Here is a 20,868-nt window from a genome sequence, read left to right as displayed (position 1 = left end):
TGAGGTGCTGAGACTTTTGTCCATGACCATAGAAAGCAAGGGAAGCTTAATAATGGACACAGCCACCATGAAGGCCCTAACAGCCCACTCCCAGGAGTGTGTAATGGGTCAGGCTGCAAGCTCATAGAGAGCTGAGCTCACACAAGATGGTACGGCCACTGCCAACTGTCTATTGCATATTTGAACTCTGGCTCGTGACCCCCAGCAGTTCGAGACATCCATAGTGCTGATCCACTACAGGTCTCTGGAGATCAAGAGCCCTCATGCAGCCACACACTCTAGACTACCGTGTTTTTTAGGTCTTGCATGAGCAAGCGCATGTGCTGCTCTGGCGAGACTTTTAGTAAGTGCGCTTTTGAAAATGCTGCCATGGCCTGGAGCTTGCGGTTACGAGCGCTACACTATCAGGCGTCATCTGGCTTTCCTCAGGCGCCATCTGGCTTTCCACCCTTACACTCGCATGGCTTCATCGCTCACGATTACTTTCACTTTCGCGGCCGTGTCACTTTCACGGCCGCGCGGCCAATCCTTGTTCAAAGATGCATTGTAGTGTGACCCTCATCCAGGCCTCGAAAGGAGTGTGCTAGAGGTTGTCAGAGGAAATATGATGTCACGCCCTTGAAGGATGCAGTAAATTATGGCGCACCTAATGACCACCACACTTAACATGCCCACCTCACTTGAAAGAGCAGCCAGTAATGAGTTAAGTGTTTGTGTACATCAGCACACAGTAGTGTAACCGCACTCCCGGCTTCTGTGCCGGCGGCATTTATCATCCTAAGATCTCCTTAGCATCTCAAACCGTTTCTGCAGTTATGACACACACCATGCGTCTGCAGGACGGCAGCGGCCCCTGTGATTAATGTGCCCTTTGCCCCCCTAACAGCCAGCCAGAGATCAAGAATTTGAGAAACAGTCACAGCCAATTAGCGTGCTGTCAATCGCAGTCAGGCCATCGTTTTCCCCCTTCAGCATGACCTACCCTCCAGACGGTGCAAACTATGTGCACAGTGTCTGCAGCATTCACGCTAATGATGGTGCCCTGTTCATCGTCAAGATAAGAGCGTCCGTGTCTGTCTCCTCCGTTCCTGGTGTACATTGCATAATGCAATAATCATATTCACACATGAGTATATATAATGCGGTCCATTAATAACTGGCTTAAGAGCCAGCACTAGGCTGTTTCAAATTTATGCGAAAAGATAAGCGCCTTCATGCATGTCCTGGTTTCTTTTTTCGTCTCTCATTCTCCCGTTTTCACTCTCACATACTCTTTTCCCCATCAACAGTTCATTCCTTCACTGTAAAGTAGGAGCTGATTTCAGATTGAGTAAAGTCGGAAAAATCCTGATCCATAAAGTGCCATGCGTTAATATGCCACATGCATCTCGCCGCCATGTCTGGGTGCCCAATTTGGAGCATAAGGGGGTTGTGATCCGAAATTCGTCTGTGGAGGGCCTTAATCTCTGGGAGCTGGAGAAAAATGCATAGCAGGGAGCCAGACTAGGTCAATGCGAGCTGCCGACATATGGGTATAGGCGCGGTTGTTGGGGTGCCACATCCTCCAAGCATCGCACAACCCAAGGGAGTCTGCCCAAATCGAAAAATGGTAGACTTTGTCAGACGCTTTGGCCGCATAGGGGTGGAGACATGCAATACTAAGTCAGGGACTGCATTGAAATCACCCCCACCACTGTGACTGTGGGAGGGTCAGCAGGGGGCACCCATAGAATGCAATGTGGCCTGGAGCAAGTTATGCAGAAATTAGATCAACAAAAAGGAATAGTGTCTACCTTCCAGCTGACCCTCAATCCCCAAATAGCGCCCCTGAGGATCTACGTGGGAACGAACACTACTCCAGTGGGAACCCCTTGTGCAGCAAGATGGCAACCCCTCGGGAGCCCCAGGAAAATTCTGCATGATAAAACCTGTCATAGAAAAAGTAGCTAAGAAAGGAGAAATGTACTCCTAGCAAGTGAGTTTCTTGGAACATAAGAACCACCGCCTGGAATTGTTTAGAATATCGAAGGACCGCAGATCTTTTAATGCGATCGATAAGACCGTTCACATTCCAGGACAATATCTTAACTGTCACAATCTGAGCGCAGGGTGCGGCTCTGGTCAGACCTGGGTACCTATGGTCTGGTAGACCCAGTGAAGGTGCAAATGGATGTATGACACTACAACGCATGCTTTTACAACGCATGCCATTACGACGCAGGTTTTACAACGCAAGTCGTTACAACGACTTGCGTTGGGGGGCGCTGGATAGTGAATAGTTTAATTTACTATTCCAAATCCAGTCCCCGTGGATAGTAGGGAAGGTGTTTGATAGTAATTAAACTATTCCCTATCCTAGAGCGCCCCCCAGCGCAATTCGTTGTAATAACTTGCGTTGTAAAAGTTGCGTCGTAATGGTAGTGCGTTGTAAAGGATGTTTCCCGGTGCAAATCGCATCAGGGACAATAGCGTCACCTGGATCCTGGGTATATGAGCCAGTGTTGGCCCTTCCTCTGTGACCCTAAATAATTAAGTAATAGCAGAATGAAGGGGCGTGGGGAAGTACCCAGCAGATGGTGTATTTTGTTTTATAGATGCGAGTGTGATACGCCCATTGTAACACAAAGCTGGACGATAACTCTTTTTCAGGAACCCGGGATTTGAACTATTTGAAAATTAATTGTTCAGGGTGCGTGCCTTCCACCTCTGCTAGAAGACCCAGTTCAGGTTAATGTACCTGGATCTACCTTTGGCAACCTTGGCTCATGGTTCCAGTTGTACTGGTGGCACCTGGGTATGTGAGTCAGTGTAGACCCCCAGAACCACGCTGTGGGTGTCCCGGAGCCAGCCCAGGCTGGGTCAAGGCCCATGTGCTGCAAAGTTGTTATAACGGTCCATTACCATCCACCAGCACCTCCAACCACATCTAAAAGTGACTCTGTCAGAGCAGGGCCGGACTCTTCTCTGGGCCACCACCTAACCTATTGAAAGCGAAGGCTCTCTGGCTGGCCATAACTGGAAATGCAGACATCTTTGGGCGCATCCCTAGGGTTGAGGCGAAGCAGCAATTAGGCCCCACCCCCACAGCAGGCCCCTCGCCACCGTCCAGGGATGCGGACACATCCGATTTGCAAGCCTCTTCCTCTCGCCAATATCTAGACTGAAGATTTGTACCCTGATCCCAACCCACCACCACCACCCTCCTCTTTCAGGTGTACACAGTTCCCAAAGCCACACCTGTGTGGAGGGCCTTGTTGCGGAGTCAGTTCAGATTGTAAAGTATCGGGTGGTGGGCTGCCTCATCTCTTTGCCTTCATCTTGGGTTGCACCAGGCAGGGATTAGCTGTGGCGAGGGGAGCAAGCAACCCTACTGTCTCGGGCCAGATCTTGGGGCGAAGGTGCAGTCTGCTGGAGGATCCAGTCAGGTTTGTAGAATGGGTTGGGTGGGTCCTCAGCCCGCCTCACCTCACCACGTGACCCACCAGCAATCCGGGCCTCATTGGGCTAAGAACCCGTGGGAGGGGTGCGAGCAGTCTATTCCCAGCAGTCCACCTTCTCCATAGTCCCTGGGTCTCAGGAGCTGGTCTTTGTGTCAGGATGGGGGGTAGGATTGAAGGCGGTTTAACGAGGCAGGCTGGAGCCTCACCTAAGCTGGTCAGTCATATTGGTCAATTACTCCACTCCCTCCAGGACGATTATTCTCGACTGTCAGAAAGACCTTGCTTTTTAGACATTAGTTACACCTGGATGTCATAGTTACAACTTCCTATAAATCATTTAGTTAGCATTTAATATTACTTCTTGGAAAACAAGGAATTAGTTAACTTCTGTTGTCCTACTTTTGTGATGATACAGCAGTATAAAGTTTACATGTGGTAAATATGTTCTGCTCAGTTAAACTTGTGCACCCCTCAGTTGTAAGTTGGAGACCTTCTGGCTTATCAGATACTAAGTGGCAGATAGGGTCACTCCGTTGCTCTGGCATATGAACTTGCCAATTAGAAACATGCTTTATTCATTTAAATGTCCACCAAGGCACACTTTTTCCTCAACCAAATTTGACCAGATCCTGATACTATATGAGACTGACTCTGTTGAATCGAACTTCTGTTGGTAACTGTTTTTATTCTTCTGATCTACACAACATATTGTCTGCACAGGAAAGTCAGTTTCACTAGTCCCTTGGATTGTTCACCTCATATTTTGTATTTTGCACAGTACTACACTCTGCTCCAAGGAGGTCTAAAACTTCAAGTGCATATCTATCTTTTGTATGGGAGATTATTGTCCCGATAAAAGAATGCAGTGTGGCAGGTGATTTTGGTGGCAAGTGAAGATAGTTAATGTATAAAGGCCTTTTACCCACTGGTTGGAGACTGCTTACTGGCCCTTCGGTTTTAAACCACATAGTTCTTCATACTGGGACCACTGATCTCCCTACACTAGAGTGTTTCTCCCCATGCATGTTGTACATTATGCCTATTTGAACAATATTTCCTGTAAAGACCAGTATGACCGGTGTCTGGTTTGTTTCCACAAAAGCACAAACCCTACAATGAAGTAAAGACCTTGCATACTGTTGTTGGTTGGTTGAGTTCTAGCATGTCATTCTGTGTCCTGCAAGAAGAGCCATTGCAAAGGAAAATGTAGGGCACGCTTATTTGAGCACACTGGAAATAAAGATATGCTTTTTGTCCATTTCTTTGCTACGTATCCTTTATGAGATTCCTCATTTTCTCCCTGCCTATTAACCTCTTTTCTCATTAGTCTTTCCTTTTTTTCATCTCCTGATTACTTTACTTTATTGTGCTTCTTTCTCGTTTGTTGTTAGACTCCCACCTTCTTTATTGAAATTCCCCTTTGCTCCCATCCTCTAGGCTTCTTCCATTCACCTCTGTGCCGCCATGCAAAGAATTCTCCTTCTCCAGCAAATCCCAATTAGACTGATCCTTCAAATTACTCCCATGCGCCTTCACTTCTATCCCAGTAGACGCTTCCTCATAAAACCCACTACATTAAACTCCTCCTCTTTCCCTTCATCTCTCATTTGATACATCCCCCTGTCAACCTCTCATCCTCATAGAAAGCCTGAACTACTACTTTTTCCTATACCGTTCACCCAATTTTCTCCATTAGATTTCTCACTTCCTCTGCTATATTCCAAAAGATAACTCTCTTTTGACAGTGTGATCCTCCTTCCCTTGCAGGTGTGATCTCTCTGTGGAAAAGTCCACTGTACTGCAGTCTGAACTTGAATCATGTAAAGAACTTCAGACACTGGAACCCGAGAATAAGTGTGAGTTTGCATGAAAGCTTTGCACCAGAGTATTCAAAGTGTTGTGTATGTGAAACCTGTCTTGCAACTAATTCATACCTGAACACTCTTTGTATATTGACCAGCATTAGCCATGCGTCAAAAATCTCCCCGGTGTCTTGTACTTAATGTATTGGTTCAAAAAACATAAAATCCATTGCCAAATGTTGATTGTAATTTAGCAACATACTATTCTGGCACCCCATGAGACTTCAACTTGATCCTCTGCACTTTCAATTAAATGTGGTGCCTGCACTAGACTTCAGAAAATAAGGCATGATAATTTGCTTAACGTACTTCTTCCGTGAGGAGGCAAAGATGTTCCAAGTAAAGCATTGTTTTGGTTTTTGGGCTCCAGCTCCCTCGAGCCAGTCAGGGGCTATGTGCCATTTCACCTTATACACTTTGCTAGCCTTGTTGTGTTTTTATGGGCCTCCGGAATTGAGGAAAGTCTAATTGAAGCTGTTATCTCCTTTTGGTGAGCTCCTGGAAGGACATGGTTTGGCATCTTAAAATCTTCTCTTGCTCCAGGAAGGCAATGAGGCAAGTTGTTAGTCTTACTGTAAAGTCTCATATACTTCAGTGTTGAAAGAATGATTTTTGTTATCCTGATTTCCTTAAATTGTTGGAACAGATGGCCACTTCTCCTTGGTGTTAGCCAGGATTAAGGCTATACCAGCAGAGTAGATAATGCAGTAGCAAACTTGAAAATGGGCAGACCTGATTGGCAAAGGTGTTCTAAGCTGCTGTCAGTTTACATATGAGTTTTACACTGTATGGTCTTGATCCTTTCTGACTCTCTCTCCTTTTCACAGGGTGTTTGCTGACTATCATCCTACTCATGCGAGCACTCGACCCTTTGGCTTATGAGAAAGAGACTCTCCACTACTTTGATACGCTGAAGGTAAGGCAGTAAAAGAGGATGCCATGTGATGATCTCATTCTGTTCACATGGTTCAGTACCAGTGTGCTTTTTGTCTTCCTGTCCTAGGCTGCTGATCCGATGCGCACAGCTTACTTTAATGACCTGCGCAGCAAGTTTCTTATTGAGAACAGCATCTTGAAGATGGAATATGCAGAAGTTCGCGTCATCACTCTCTCCAACAAGGTAAACCTTGGACCTCGGTTCCTGTGCCTCAGACTCCCCAGGAATAGTAAATGGGATGGTAGTGTTTTCTTCTGATACAAAACTGATCAGGTGAACAAACTCCTAACCATACAAGGGTGGAGAGTTTCGCTTTTGGAGAAATAGGTTTTCATGAAGTCCGTTTCTTCATAAAAACATGCCTGACTCTAGTTCTACTAGCCTCTGTACGAGGGTAAAAAAAGGCTCCAAACCTCTTGCTATTGCTAAAATAACATGAATAGTTAAACAAGCATTTACAATGCAATGGTCTCGGCATTATTAAAGGTAGAGCTATTGGCATTGCTCATGACGTTTAAAAAAAAAAAATGTTTTAATCATAAATAAATCGCATTGTCATTTACATTGCCAATAGCGTAATCGTTAAATAAATGGCATTGTCATTTACAATGCCAATAGCTTAATCGCTCGCAAATGCATTACCTATTGCATTTACACCCACACAGAGCCACACACACAAAGCCACACGCACACACATAAAGAGCCACCCACACAATCTGCACTCACAATCTGCACTCAAAATCTGCACTCTGCACTCACAATCTGCACTCACAATCTGCACTCACAATCTGCACTCTGCACTCACAATCTGCACTCTGCACTCACAATCTGCACTCACAATATGCACTCTGCACTCACAATCTGTACTCTGCACTCACAATCTGCACTCACAATCTGCACTCTGCACTCACAATCTGCACTCTGCACTCACAATCTGCACTCTGCACTCACAATCTGCACTCTGCACTCTGAATCTGCACTCTGCACTCTGAATCTGCACTCTACACTCTGAATCTGCACTCTACAATCTGAATCTGCACTCTGCACTCACCAAGCACCAGAATGGTTCCATAACACGAGAGAGAATCATGCCCCACCAATTTGGAAATCACTGTAGGGTGAACACAGTTTAGCTGTCTGTCACAGTTCTTTAGGCAGTGTGATTAACTTCGAAGTAGCCCTTTTTCATTAATAAGGATCGTCGCAATCCCAAACATGTCTTCTTGGGCTGTGGGATAAAGCACATCGCCTTATACGGATCTCAAAATAGACCATACCTTCTTAGGGACTTAAACTTCCAGGCAATTGCTTTTCTCAGTAAAACTGGATTTCAGAATCAAATAGTCTCGAAGTTTATCATACGCCTCAAGCATACTCAAGTTTGAAGATTCGTGGGGAGAGATGACATTGCTTAATTCTGAAGCATTAATAGGGGGCCTTTTATACAGGTAAAGTGCACACTCCAGTATCAACAAGATTTAACCCTCAACCATATGTGGCTTTCATGCCCAGCACCACACTGGAGTTGCACCACTCTTCAGCATCGGTGCACTTTCACCATAGAACATTAGCAATTGCAAAATAATTGTTCCTGAGTATGCAGAAATAGGCAAGACATGCCATGATTTAGACAACTGTGTTGAAGTAAACTCATTCGAAGCTTTTTTATGCAGCAAGCACACCATTTACCATAATCTGTTGAGTCAAAAAAAACATGAAGTATGCGGGCACAACAATTCCAATGTTCTCTCATTTTTTCTTTCTCAATTAAGTTTTTCTTTCCAAAGTCAGAGTAATTGTGTTAAAAGTGATTAGAAGCACATGAACACATGATTTCATACACAGTATTCTTAGATTGAGCATATTACAATAATTATTATAGGAGACAGTGCACGCCTGGGGTTTTGTACAGATGAATAAGTAGCTTATCGCGTCAGTATGAGGACTGCACCTTAGTATTTAATCCCAGTGCCACAGTAAATACCCCTCCTCCCTATAGTAGGTAGGAGAGGCCTTCCGGGAGTCCATAAGGGAGCCATATTGGACCCACAGTGCACTTAAGTGCTGGGCCACTGAGAGTCCTCCCTTTGTTGCCTTTTTCTATGGTGAATCCCTCCCTAACTCTAACCCTTAAACAACATGCCACTGATCAGTGTACGTTATATTTCTTGCTCTTGAGTTTTTGTACTAACACTTCCGATGGTGCACAGTGTTCACAATCCACGAACTGGTCTGCAGGAAAGTGGGTGCGCGACTCACAAAGCTGGCAAGGGATAGCCACCTGTACAATATCCTGGCCTTACTCTGCTAAACAATGGCGACAAATCTATTTAAAAATCACGAGGCAGAAGAAAAAACAAGCAACAGATGCTTGTTTGACAAAGGACCTTTTTATTCTGGATAATTAAGCAGTTGGAAGGCCACGCTATGAAAGAAGGCTAATTAACCCCTAGGAGAAGGAAGGCAATACTGCACAGGCCCAGCTGCTGAATGTGACAAGATTAGCATTTCCCTAAAGTTGATGGGCAAAACCTAGGCGCAGTAACGGCGTTACGGAGCAAGCATGCTCCACTGTGCTTGGGATGACATCTAAAAGAATGCTGGACCGGGAAACATGACAAATGCCATACACTACAAATTTCAGAATCACCTCGTATCCTGCTGCCTCTATGGCATAATCCCAGTCACAAAATCCCATTCTTAGTTGAATGTCACTCTCCTGTTTGCCCTCTGCAGGCAGCACTGCCTCCCCACACGTAAGGATCACAGGAGACCATTATCCACACAACGTACGCTACCAACACTTACGCACCCCCTTATCCCTGTGCATACAGTCTCACTACTCACCGCTGTAGCCACCACTCCCCAGCCCACGGCACAGTACACTCAAGGAAGCCGCCATAGCTGCCAGGCTGGCGCTTTTGCAGTGACGACACCAGTGCACGCCGCTCGCGGGAATAATTGAATCGGAGGGAAGCGAGTGTATCTGCACAAATTACTAAAGTGCTGATGCCAGAAAGGTGACAGTAAAACAGACAACGCGCGTTAGGTGCACAGATCCTATCAGTGCAGCTCACCGTCAGTATCACAAGCTGGGGCAGTTAGGCACAGATCAGAACTACAGTAGGCATATGGTTTTGAGTGCAAACTTAGCCAAAAAGCAGCGGAGCGCTGCACAGATTCAAAGGCAGGAATACGTTCAACGAGTCATCGGAGAGTTAGCTGGTTCTTGGAGAAAAGTGAACTTTTTCTTCATTGTGCTGTAGTGTTCGTTAAGAAGGCGAATCTTAAACTCTATCCTAAATAGGTATCCCGGTAGGCATGATCTCTGGTATCACAGCTCGCGGGTATGTATGTAGGGAGCTGCCGAAAGGCATCAGACACGAAGACAGCCCTCCCCCAATCCCCATTCCCTGAAGAAGCCCGTTCCGATGGAGGTGGGGAAGGCGGGTCAACCGCAGAAACAAAGATGGCTCCCGGAGAGCCCGCCCGCCTTCCCCATCCCGGTGAAAGCCCGAGGTCCACTCACCAGTCAGCCGGAGGGGTGAGAATGAGAGGCGGAGCTGCACAGACGACGCAGGGGAGGCACAGCCCCAGCTTTGTGCATGCACTCGAGGACCGGCTGCGGCGAATACCCCAGAGAGTGGACCATGGCAAAGACGGCTCCCAGAGAGCCCGCCCGCTCGCCTTCCCCATCCCGGTGAAAGCCCGAGGTCCACTCACCAGCCAGCCGGAGGGGTGAGAATGAGAGGCGGAGTCGCACAGACAACGCGGGGAAGGCACAGCCCCAGCTTTGTGCATGCACTCGAGGACCGGCTGCGGCGAATACCCCAGAGAGTGGACCATGGTCGCTGAGACTGTTGATGCAGTGGGAACCATGTTTAATAGACTTCGCACTTAAGAACACTTTTTATTTTCCTAGAGCGGCAGCTAGGCCTTGTGTGAAAAGTACAGCGCAAATTAAGAACAAGGGATAGTTACCTCATGTCCGATGCTGCTCGAGCAGCAAAATGGCGGCCCCAAACATCCGAAAATTTCGGATTCGGGGGCGTGTTTTTGGGTTCTGAGTGACGGGTGACGTCACAGGGCTAAAGAACGAAAAAAACACGCCCCCGAATCCGAAAGAGACGGGGCTTTATTGGAGTGACTCCATTCTCCTCCAATGGCTGGCCTCCGTTTAGGAAGCCAGCCAATGGAGGAGAGAGGCGGGTTCAAAGCCCCTAACTCCAAGACATTAATTCTTGGGGACTCCGCCCCTCACTGCTTCACAGTGAGAAGCGACAGTCCCTCGACCTAAAAAATGCTTATGTGGAGGGGTAGACAAGAAAACCTGTTTGGGGGTATAGTTTAAAAACAATGTGAGTTGTTGCAGTCTGTCTTCTGTGTCTTTAATTACTTGGAAAGGACACACTAGCAGAAATTAAAACAGCAAAGGTGCACAGGAATAGGGATAAGTACAGAATGTAAAGAAGAACAGAGTATGGGAGGGGTGAATTAAAAAATATATTAATTAGGTTAAGAAAATGAGGGTCAGGAGGAGTAAAGATGATTGATGTAAAGAAGGGATATGGAGGTGGGAGAGGGATGGAGTCCAAGCTCCTAGTTAAAAAAAAAACTTCTTAGGAGGGACGAAGGATGCAAAAGGAGGACTTGGAAGAGACCCATGAATGGAACTTTAAGGTACAGACAACACTACCAAAAAGGAAGAAGAGTTGGGGAATGAGAAAGAAATGAACCAAAGAATACACATGAAGAGAATAGACATGAAGAGGAAGCAATCAAGACAGGCATTTGTAATCCAGAAAGAAAACAGATTTGGCTTTATTTTTCTACAAGGCAAGCATTCACCAAGATATCTATGACCGCTTGGAAAAGCTCATTCTTGTAGAAAATATTTAAAAAACTGTTGGTGAAAGATTTGCGAGAACCGGTTCCCTGCAAATCATTTTCCTTGTAAAACACATAGAACTGGAAAGGATCTTCCATGAATGAGATTTTATTTATTTGTAAATGAAAACATTTACATTTTATATAAAATTCACTGTATATAAATTGAGCAACATCGTTACCTAAGCTTCAGTTTACACAAATACCTTAATCGGCCCAAAATTACACTTCAAATAAAAACCCAGCCATACAAATTGTGACCTGTTGTAATGGATCCAAATTTACATTTCAATATTACACTTTTATTCTTGACGCAAAGGAAGTAATGTGTGCTAATTATTTGATATAGGTGGGAATAAGATATTGCATTTGCTATGTCATTCCAATTCCACTTGTGTGTGATCTAATGAGGGGATATTATTTGCTTGTGATGCTATTCTTTGTTGACTAGCTTGCAGTTTCTGGGGTAGACGAACTTACTTTAGTCAAACAGCATTGGCAACTGGCCCTAAACCTAACAGTGCTCTAACCTGTATGCCATACTTTTTTTTTTAAACAATCAATCCCCTCAACAGTTTAACTTAATATGGACGTAGGTCTAGAAGTTTAATGCTACAATCAAAATAGAATAGTCATTTGGGAAATCCTCCTCTACTCATTTTGTCCACATGTCCACTATATTGTCCACTATATTAAGGGAGCATAGCAGCTTTCACAGCATGCTTTGTCATGAGATGCATGGCCAAACAACCACAAAACCTTGAACACCCTTTTCTGAATCATGTTGGCTGTGGATTTAGGATCATTTGTTTTTCAGCCTCACACAGAGGTTAAGATCTTAGCAAATACTTTACCTCCCCGACTGTTACTCTTATATAGATTAATCAACTCCTACTGAGGGAGTCTGGAATGCCACCTGACTTGGCCAGTCTCATATAAATTAGCTAGCCTTGGTTCTTGAGGCAACTAAGGTGCATTTTTTTTATACAGAGTGCTGACATGCCCAGCTGGGTCAGTAGTTGTCCCACCTGGTTAGATATCGTAGGGCCCACAGGGGTTACTGGGTCTCCACCATTAGGGATGAACACATCGATTTCCCAGGGCATGACTGACAACTGTGTGCCAAGTACACTTGCACTTTATAACACCAACTACTCACTATGGCACATAAATATGGTCAGGAGGTAACAGGTAAGGGAATGCTAAACTACTAACTGTGGAAATCTTGACGGGTTTAGGTTTAAGTTGTTAGATGTGAACAACGTCTTGTTTCTGGGACCTGTAGATCAGTTTAGTGTGCACATCATGATTTAGTGACTTTCTTAGACTAAGGATAATGTTTGCATCCTCTGTTAGGCTAAAAGGAAGTGTGCCCACTGTTTGTCCAGACCAACTAAAGCATGACCCCGATTGCAAATCCTCATCATCGAGTTAAAGTCCATGCCTTGCCTAGCCTTCCTCCAGGCACTAGTGGCTGTTCCCGAGAGGCTCCTGTAGTGGTGTTTAGAGCCTACTGTCTAAATGCTAGAGACTCTACTTTGAAGAGCTGCATTTGGTCCCTGATAAACAACCCTAGATCTACTTGGAGTAAGTTTCTAACACACTGTATGGATGCATTGGAAGCCCATGAAATCTGGTCAGGCTTGTTACCACAGGTGTGACTGCAAAACTGTAAACCAAACAAGCTAAGATCTTGTCAGCTGAACATGATGCGCTAGCTGTGAAAGATTTTTCCCATGGCAGCTGGGTGTCAAAACGTTATGATCGTGATTCCTTACCATACTATTTAACATGTCCCCTGAAGCCTTCAGTGAAACATCATTTAATGAGACTATGCTTTGGTCTAATCCCTCTGATGGCATAGAAGTATGGCCGAGGTACAAGGAAGACATGCCCTCCTAATGCCGCCTTTACGGCACAGGGGAAGAGACTCTAATTCACGTAATATGTATTTGTAAGATCATGCAGCACCAGTGACGTTTGGGCTGCATCCCATCTGGCGCATCCTAAATGTACGGACATGCCAGGAGGCACTAGACGAGTGCATGAAGCGTGACTTCACCATTTGGCCACCCGTTTCGTGAAATTCATGTATGTAATAAAATCTACGCTTTTTATCGAATATCACTAAGAATTTTAGCCATGCCAGACATGATCTCTTTTTAACAGAAAATGGAAATAATTTTTAATACCTTTTTGTAAGAATTGAAAGGATTTTAAGTAATTGTGCAATATAATCTATCTATCTATATATCTATCCATCTATCTATCTGTTGTGGTGTCATCTGCCTGAAGTTGATGGTTTCATGGTCAAGTATGCCTTTTCTGATGGCCGGTAGGTTGTGCAGCTGAGCCTAAAGAATGTACTGTCTAGGAGAGGGAGTCCGTATAGTTCCTGAAGTGTCAGGATGGTTTGGTGGAATTTCTTCAAGCCCTTGAGGAGCTGAGCTGTGACGTGGAAGCTGCCTCTTATGTTCCATAGATTGGTGTGTGAGAAGCTGTTGAGCAGTGCTGTGCTGTTTTAATGCAGGTGAGGGACGACAAAGGCTTTTGGTGAGAGCTGTTCCTAGGCTTTTCTTGGAGAGATGTTCTTTGTGGGCAGATCTGTGTTAAGGGTGGATCCAACAGATTTTCCATTGGTTGTCCATTGGAGAAGGGAAGCTTCTTAGATCCATACATAGGTTCTTATACCCAAGTTTGAATATGTGGATGTTTCATGCTGTTTATGGGCAGGTGGCATTATGTTTTTGTTTATTTGAGCTTTAGGTAGGTCCAATTCTGAATAAGATCGAGACAGGTGTTGAGTTGCTGAATGTTATGAGCCAACAAGATTTTGAGGTAAAGTTGTGTCTTATTGCTTTATTGTTGGAACGTAATGCTGTTGTCAGTTCTATGTAGGGATCTAAGATGATGGGGGAGATGGTGGATTACTGACTACTTTAGACTGGGACTTTCTCGGACATTGATGTTCTCATTTGAATTGGTTGTTTGTGGTGTGTGAGATAAGAGCAGCACCATAGCAGGAAGTATTGCAGGACTGTGATATAAACACCTGTGTGAGTATTTAGGGTGTGGATCAGTGACTCTAGTGTTTCTGTGTCTAAGGTCAAGTAGGCTCAGAAGGCAGGACTTATTTATTGTCATTGATAATGTGGGCATTTTGGATTACTTGAAGGATAGCTGTGTTAGTGCTGCAGATTGGTATTCCTATAAAGATCCTTCATGTTGATCGGAGCCTGTAACCAAGAATGCATTACTTTTGGGGTGATTTTTATGATGTATGGTAGGTGGGAAAATATGCAGAAGTTGACAAGGACACCAAGGTCTAGGGTAGTGAGAGGAACTGTCCATTTTAAGGTTGTCTGGGAAGTTCCTCAGCGGAACCAATAATTAATGTTGAGGCAGATTTAAATGGCATTGCGAGGAAATGATTTTATGAGAGAAGATGCGTGAAATGTCATCTTCCTTGGAGTTGTCCTTGAGTGAGATGAGGATGCCACTCAGTTTACCATGCCAGAGACTGACAAAGGTTGTCCCGGTAGGTGTTGAATTGCTAGGAAATAGAAGGCAGAGTGGACTTTTGTTTATATTGTCAGTAAATTCAGATTTTATCTTCAGTGAAAAACCTAACTGATGGCATTGCAAATTTTGTATGATTATAGGACAAGTAGGCCTGGGACTGGATTGAGGCAGTGCTTGACAGCCTTAAAGAGTGTGTTGCTGCTCTTAGTTGCTTTGCTGACAAATTTCTTGAAGATTCTGAATTTGTCTTGGGTTATGAGAGCTTTGTGTGTACAACATAGTGCTTTGAATTGGATGAGGTTGCCTGGGACATTGGTTTCCCTCCATTGCCTTCGTTTGGAGCACGTCTTCTCAGAGTTCCTGGGTGTACTGTGGTGCTGGGCGTTTGGGCATGGTGCATAATTGTTTTCAGTGGTGAGTTACGTTCCTCTAGGTTTTTCAGGGTAGTGTTACAGTAACCAAGAAGCATGTCAATGTTTGAGGTGTTCTTCTTGGTCATGCCCATCGGTATGTTGATGCGGCATGGATGATGGACAACTGGGTGGTGCAGTGGTGAGTATCTGGTATTGCATTGATTTGAGGGAGAGGCTGCAATGAGGAAGTCAAATGTTTTGACTATTGTATGTGTATGTTCAGTGATATGCTGCTTCATATCCAGGGTGTCGAGCGTGCACAGATTCTTTCATTGTCGATATTTTGAATCGCTAGGGAAGTTGAAGACTTTGAGGAATGTAGGATAAGTATGATGGATGGAAACCGAGGAGGTGACGCCTGAGGTTTCTTTAGTGAAGGTTTTCTTTTCAGGAGGGTTCTATAATCAGGATAAAAGATGCCATCCTGGTTGGCTAGTTGGTATTGTCAAGAAAGGAGCTTGAATGATGTGGGTGTTGAAGCTCCACATAAACTGTACTTGTGGATGACAACCAGTGTACTTTGTATCTTGTATATGCAGTCTACAACTTGGCTGTTGTAGCCTAAGGACGTGTAGGATGTGATGTGTGTGGAGGTAGGTTCGAGACATTTCTAATTGATATCATTTCTCTGATTGTCTTCAATTTGATTTATTGAATTAGTTTTGTTATGATTAGTCACCTAATACTGAGACAGTTGTGCGTAAAATTTGACATTACAATTGAGTTTTCCCCATCACCAGGATTAGGCCCTTTGGGCTAGAAGATTTCTGATAAAATCGCTATGGGTTTGTGCATTTAGTATCTGTATTTAAAGGCCTATACTTTAATTACCTGGTGATCCTTTGGAACTGGAAAGAAGAAACTCACATGGAAAACAAATCTTCTTATAAGAATCAAATACACATAGACCTAGTGTAGTATGACCCTTCTTTGATTCTTCACTAATATTTTCTTTTTAAGTGAGTCTTCTTTTATGTGTGAGGCATGTCAGATGTTGTTCAAATTTGCAGAGTCACAAGGCTCGAGTTTCAACCCATTGATGGCAGCAAACAAGTTTGAAACTTGTCTGGGGTTGTAGTTGTTTTTAGTCAGATGTGGCTGTGAACTGCAAGCTGGATTGCATTCTTTTAGAAGACGTATTTACTTTTGATTATTCCTACTTTCAATGGCACAGCCAAGTTAAAAGTGATAGAATGGAATAGCCTGGAAAAATACCAATCGTTGGGAATAAATCAAGGACTTCAACCCATTACGCCTTTCCACTTAAGTGCTCTTACTCAGTGAGTGAATTTTAAAACCGATACAAAGTTCAAAATGAAAAAAAGGAGTATGTTGACACGATCATGCTTGGCTTTAAATTGTGTATACAGTCTGCTTTTGGTCCTTCTCCTGTTGGTGTCTCATTTTGAGAATTCAAAATAAGAACATCATGTTCATCTTCAGCGTAAATGTTTCTGCTGGGATTCAGATAACTGCTGTTTGCATCCTAGGTCTGCACTCTTAATATGCGGTTCCGATCTTACAAAGCCTTTTACATTTCTTGTACTACGGCTAAATTAATTTGAAGCTTGAGATTCAGAAAAGACTTGTTACATTGGTATCTCAATGGTATAGAAGAGTTGATCATCATGAGTATGTGCAGAATTTTGTAGGAAGGAGGTCTGAGGGTTGAGTCCCAGCTCAACTCGCTGTCCTGTCTTGCTCTTACCTCATGCATAGAGCTGCATATATTTTATGTAGCTAAGATAGTTAACACAGCTTATAATTGATAATTAGGTTATGAAGTAAAGTTCTGGGTCCACAACTATGTGAAACAGCCTGGCTGAGGGAGGGTGAGCGAGGCAATATGGATGGACGGGTGCATGTTTGGGTATAGTTGTGTAGTTCAACTCCTTGACCCAAGTCTCCAATCTCTCTGTCTCTTTCTCTCAGGGTCTCACCGCACTTTCACACTTGGAACATCTCCTGCTGGTCACTCATATGACTCTTGCTGAAAATGAGTTGCAGTCGCTACCCTCAGAGTTGCGAGTGATGCTGTGTCTGGAGGTAAGTAAAAATGTCCTACTTTAACTGGCCACCGAGTTTTACTGCTGTACTTTTCTGCTTTATTCCATGGCTTGCTCCACCTGTATACCATGACAGCCACTAGGCGTTACTACCACACTAGTTTTCTTCAGTTCCCCACAATGTAAATCAGTTCCATATTGTAGTTCACCTATGGTTGTCTATGCTGTGTTTGTGTCTGGTCCTTCCCAGAACTCAGCAAAGGCTGGATTGCGAATGACCAGTGGATGTCTCTGCTAGACTGAGTTCTTTCTGCTTCATAGGTGGCATACATGATCAGATGCTCGGTGTCACTGATGCGTCATATTTGGACTCATTATTTCTCCCTAAAAGGGGGAAGAGCAATAAAACTGTGGTTTTAGACCTTAGTATTCCCCGGTTCATATGTTATTTCTCTTACCAGAGGAAATAACTTGTAATCCCTAAATTTAGATGCCTAGATACAGCCAGAATCTGCAGCTTAATCAATAAATCCATGATTTATAATTATGGAGCTATCCTCAGAAAAGTGTAGCCTGTCACTGAAGATGAACAACAGGCAAAAACTGTCAAAAATGATAAGCTTTGGAGGGAACCAAATTTTCAAGGATTTGCTAAATAGCGAATAGTTGGCTGTAAGGTGCAATTTCAAGGGGAGAGAGTTTCAGTGTTTAGCTCCCAGGAGTGCCAAAGATCTGTCCAGCAGCCTTCCTAATTTTAGGTATGTGATGAAAATTAGCAGACGAAAAACGAAGCAGTCTCACAGGAGAGTAACGTGAAGAAACAAATGCTAAATATGGATAGGTGTTTGTCCATAGAAGGCTCTATGGCAAAGATAAAGAGCATTAAAGATAGAACGTTTATGAAGTGGAAGCCGATCCAGGGATCAGAGAGAGCTCGTAAAAGAGATGTGGGCCTGAAGGTCAAGAATGAAATGGGTGACAGCATTTTAGACCATTAGTTGTTGTTGGATAAGTTATGCCGGAAGGCAGAGATAAAGTACATTGCAGTATTCTAATCGCATCAAGATGAGAGATCGCAAAATAGTTTTGCAGCAGTTGACTAGAAGATATGATAGAATTTTTCAGAGGATTCAAAGGTGGAAAAGCTGAAGGATGCAACTTTGGCCCAATTTGAGTAAGATTGCCCAGGAGAGTTTGGTGGGAATTTATGAAATGCTGCACTGAGATCAAGGAGGATGGATAAGGGCAACATGTCCTCCCTGATTCATGATGGTGCAGAGATTCTCAGTGCCTGCTAGAAGTGCGGTTTCTGTCTTGTGCAGCGCACGCATTCCTGATTGTGTAGTAGTTGATTGTTTATGTATAGGGAGAGTTTCTTGTAAACCTTTTTTCCAGTACCTTTCAGAGGAAAAGAACATGATGGGAATGAAAGGAAATTACTTAAGACTGAGAGGGTCTGCATTTGGTTTTTGAGAAGAGACAACCATTGCAGGGTTCCATTTCACAGGAACACATGCAGATGGGAGAGTAATGTTGCACACTTCCTTAGATGGCAATATTATTTCTATAGCTTTGTGAAAAATAGACGCAGGAAATGGATAAAAAAATTATCTGGATTGGATGGATAGAACCAGAGGTTTGATGTCCTCTAAGTGTAGAAGAATGAAATTGGAAAAAAAGCAGAGTTGTTATCAGCTGAGTAAGAAAGTACATTGAATGAGGAAGAGATGTTGACAATTTTCTCACAGAAGGATGATAAAGAAACGCATAGCTTGTGGGTGGGTTTAACAGTGTAGGAGAATGCCATGGTTTCAATCAAGCTGTTGACGATTTTGCATACTTCTCACAGAGTTGACTTTTAGGCGAAGTACAAGGAACTAATCATGTACTCATGGAATTTAAGCGCTGCTATTTAAGTTGTCCTGTCCTTCTCATTGTAGTATTGCCTCCAGATTATTTCTAACATTTTGCAGTGCCTTTTGCATGCAGCTAATGAGTCTTTGAGTACCACAGAGCGAAGGACTTGAACATATTAAGAGGCGCTTCTTCAATCCTGTTAAACCCTACTCCATTCTAAGTTCAGTGATTAAGGTCACTGTTAGAGGGTGCATGCGTGGAGATGGCAGTGGACAGGGAAGAGAATAGATAATCGTCTGCCAACACTGGATTAGAAATAACATGTTAATTCATCCTGCTCATCCAATTATTGGCATATAAAAATGCCCATATATTAAGTAAAGCATATGTCAAGTAAATCCCCAAGGATAGGTCCCACAACAATTACAGTGAAAGGAACTTAACCCTGAAACGCAAGAGACATTATGATGAGACTCATGGAATTATGCTTGTTAGTTGTTGCTGTGTAAATTCACAAATGCTGAATACAAAATGTCATCAACTAATTATTGTTTACTGGTACCTTTTTTCATTTTTTTTCTTGTTAACACCATTGTTTTACTCTTCAACTATATAAAATATACCTAAGAAAAGTTTCATAAAAAAATAAATAAGACTTTAAAAAGTGATATAAAGTTGAAAGGGAAAGAAATTCTAAAAGGATGAGAGAAAAGAAAAAGTTATGTTTGGAGACTAAGAGCTTTTAGTGGGATGAAAATATCGGCTTGAGAAGGAGCCCTGTAGCTTGTGTTGGACGCGTGTATTGTTTCATGTTAAGATCGGCATTGAATCAAGAAGAGTATTCTCTGCCTTGAACAAGTCATTTAACTGTATTCTTCAGACTCCTAAGAGAGAAAAATGTACAGGGCAGAGGAAAAAAGTAGAGATAAACATGTGCAGGTTCCAGCCAAAATTGAGGCCGAGGCCTACTGGGGAGTAAATGAAAGTGCCTGTAAAATATTATGAGATGTTGATCAGTAGACGAAAGAAAAGAGTCCGACATTGTGAGGGTGTGAAAAGGAAGAAACCGATAAAATGACGCTGAAGATGATTAGGAGTCTACCACCAGGGTTGGCTTTGTGATCCTGACGTAGGATATTGTATCAATTGGGGCTAGTGTTGGCACGATCCGGGCCAGAAGTATTTTCGAGTTTTGATTGGGTTATAATAAACCTATCTAGATTATGAGTAAGAATAAGATCTGAAATATCATAATTGTTTCAGGGGAGGGAGCTTGCATTTCTGAAAAAGCAAGAATGCACTCCGAAATGCAGGGTACTCTTAATGAGAGTCTATTTCCTCACCATCCTTAGATTTCACTGATCAGCCATCAGGTTGTAATAATGCTCAGGTTCAGAATCAAAATGAATAATTGAACATTTTGGAGGAGGTTTTACAGTGGCCCGAGACTGTGCACAGTTTAGAATAAGAGACCCGAGTCACAGAAGGCAGCAGAAAGACCCTATAGGAAGTTTGAATTTAATGTTCAGATGTTTTCGGTGAATATTGACCAGGAGACCTACAGGTTTCATAGAATGTTTGTTGTTGGGAAGTTTCTTCAAAGGTTTCACATTTTTGGTAACAGAAAAGACTTTCAATTTTGTACAGTGTAGGCATCCATACCCGTAGGTTGGCAAGCACTGGGTGTACAAATTGTCTCCTACTGGACCACATACCTACAAGGTGCAAAGTTTGCTTTAAATTCAAGCTCAAAATAATGAAAACCTCTGCGAAGCAACATTGGGCACAATATGTTATGATCAGATCTGGGAACACTGCACATCTGGCACCTTTGCCCAGGACAGGGTTTATGCTGAAATTTACCGCCAGCCTATACCTAAATACAGGCTTCCTAATTAGACGGCAACTGTGGCTTTGAACCTCTAGGTTCAGGAGAGAGGTATT

The 20,868-nt window shown here is 43.5% G+C and overlaps 1 protein-coding gene across 2 annotated transcripts in view; it reads left to right on the top strand.

Moving 5' to 3' along the window:
• RABGGTA (Rab geranylgeranyltransferase subunit alpha) overlaps nucleotides 1–20,868 on the top strand; it is a 210,064-nt gene that overhangs the window by 156,515 nt on the left and 32,681 nt on the right. For both annotated transcript variants that reach the window (XM_078644946.1, XM_078644945.1), the window contains exons 12-15: nucleotides 5,208–5,296; nucleotides 6,130–6,218; nucleotides 6,306–6,422; nucleotides 16,994–17,107. In XM_078644946.1, the coding sequence (XP_078501072.1) occupies nucleotides 5,208–5,296; nucleotides 6,130–6,218; nucleotides 6,306–6,422; nucleotides 16,994–17,107 (409 nt within the window). The remainder of the gene's footprint in view (nucleotides 1–5,207; nucleotides 5,297–6,129; nucleotides 6,219–6,305; nucleotides 6,423–16,993; nucleotides 17,108–20,868) is intronic.

Source organism: Lissotriton helveticus, chromosome 5_1, assembly GCF_964261635.1.
Source record: "Lissotriton helveticus chromosome 5_1, aLisHel1.1, whole genome shotgun sequence".
Lineage (NCBI taxonomy): Eukaryota > Metazoa > Chordata > Amphibia > Caudata > Salamandridae > Lissotriton > Lissotriton helveticus.
Note: the sequence above shows the minus strand (reverse complement) of the source record. Positions and strands in the feature narration are given on the sequence as shown.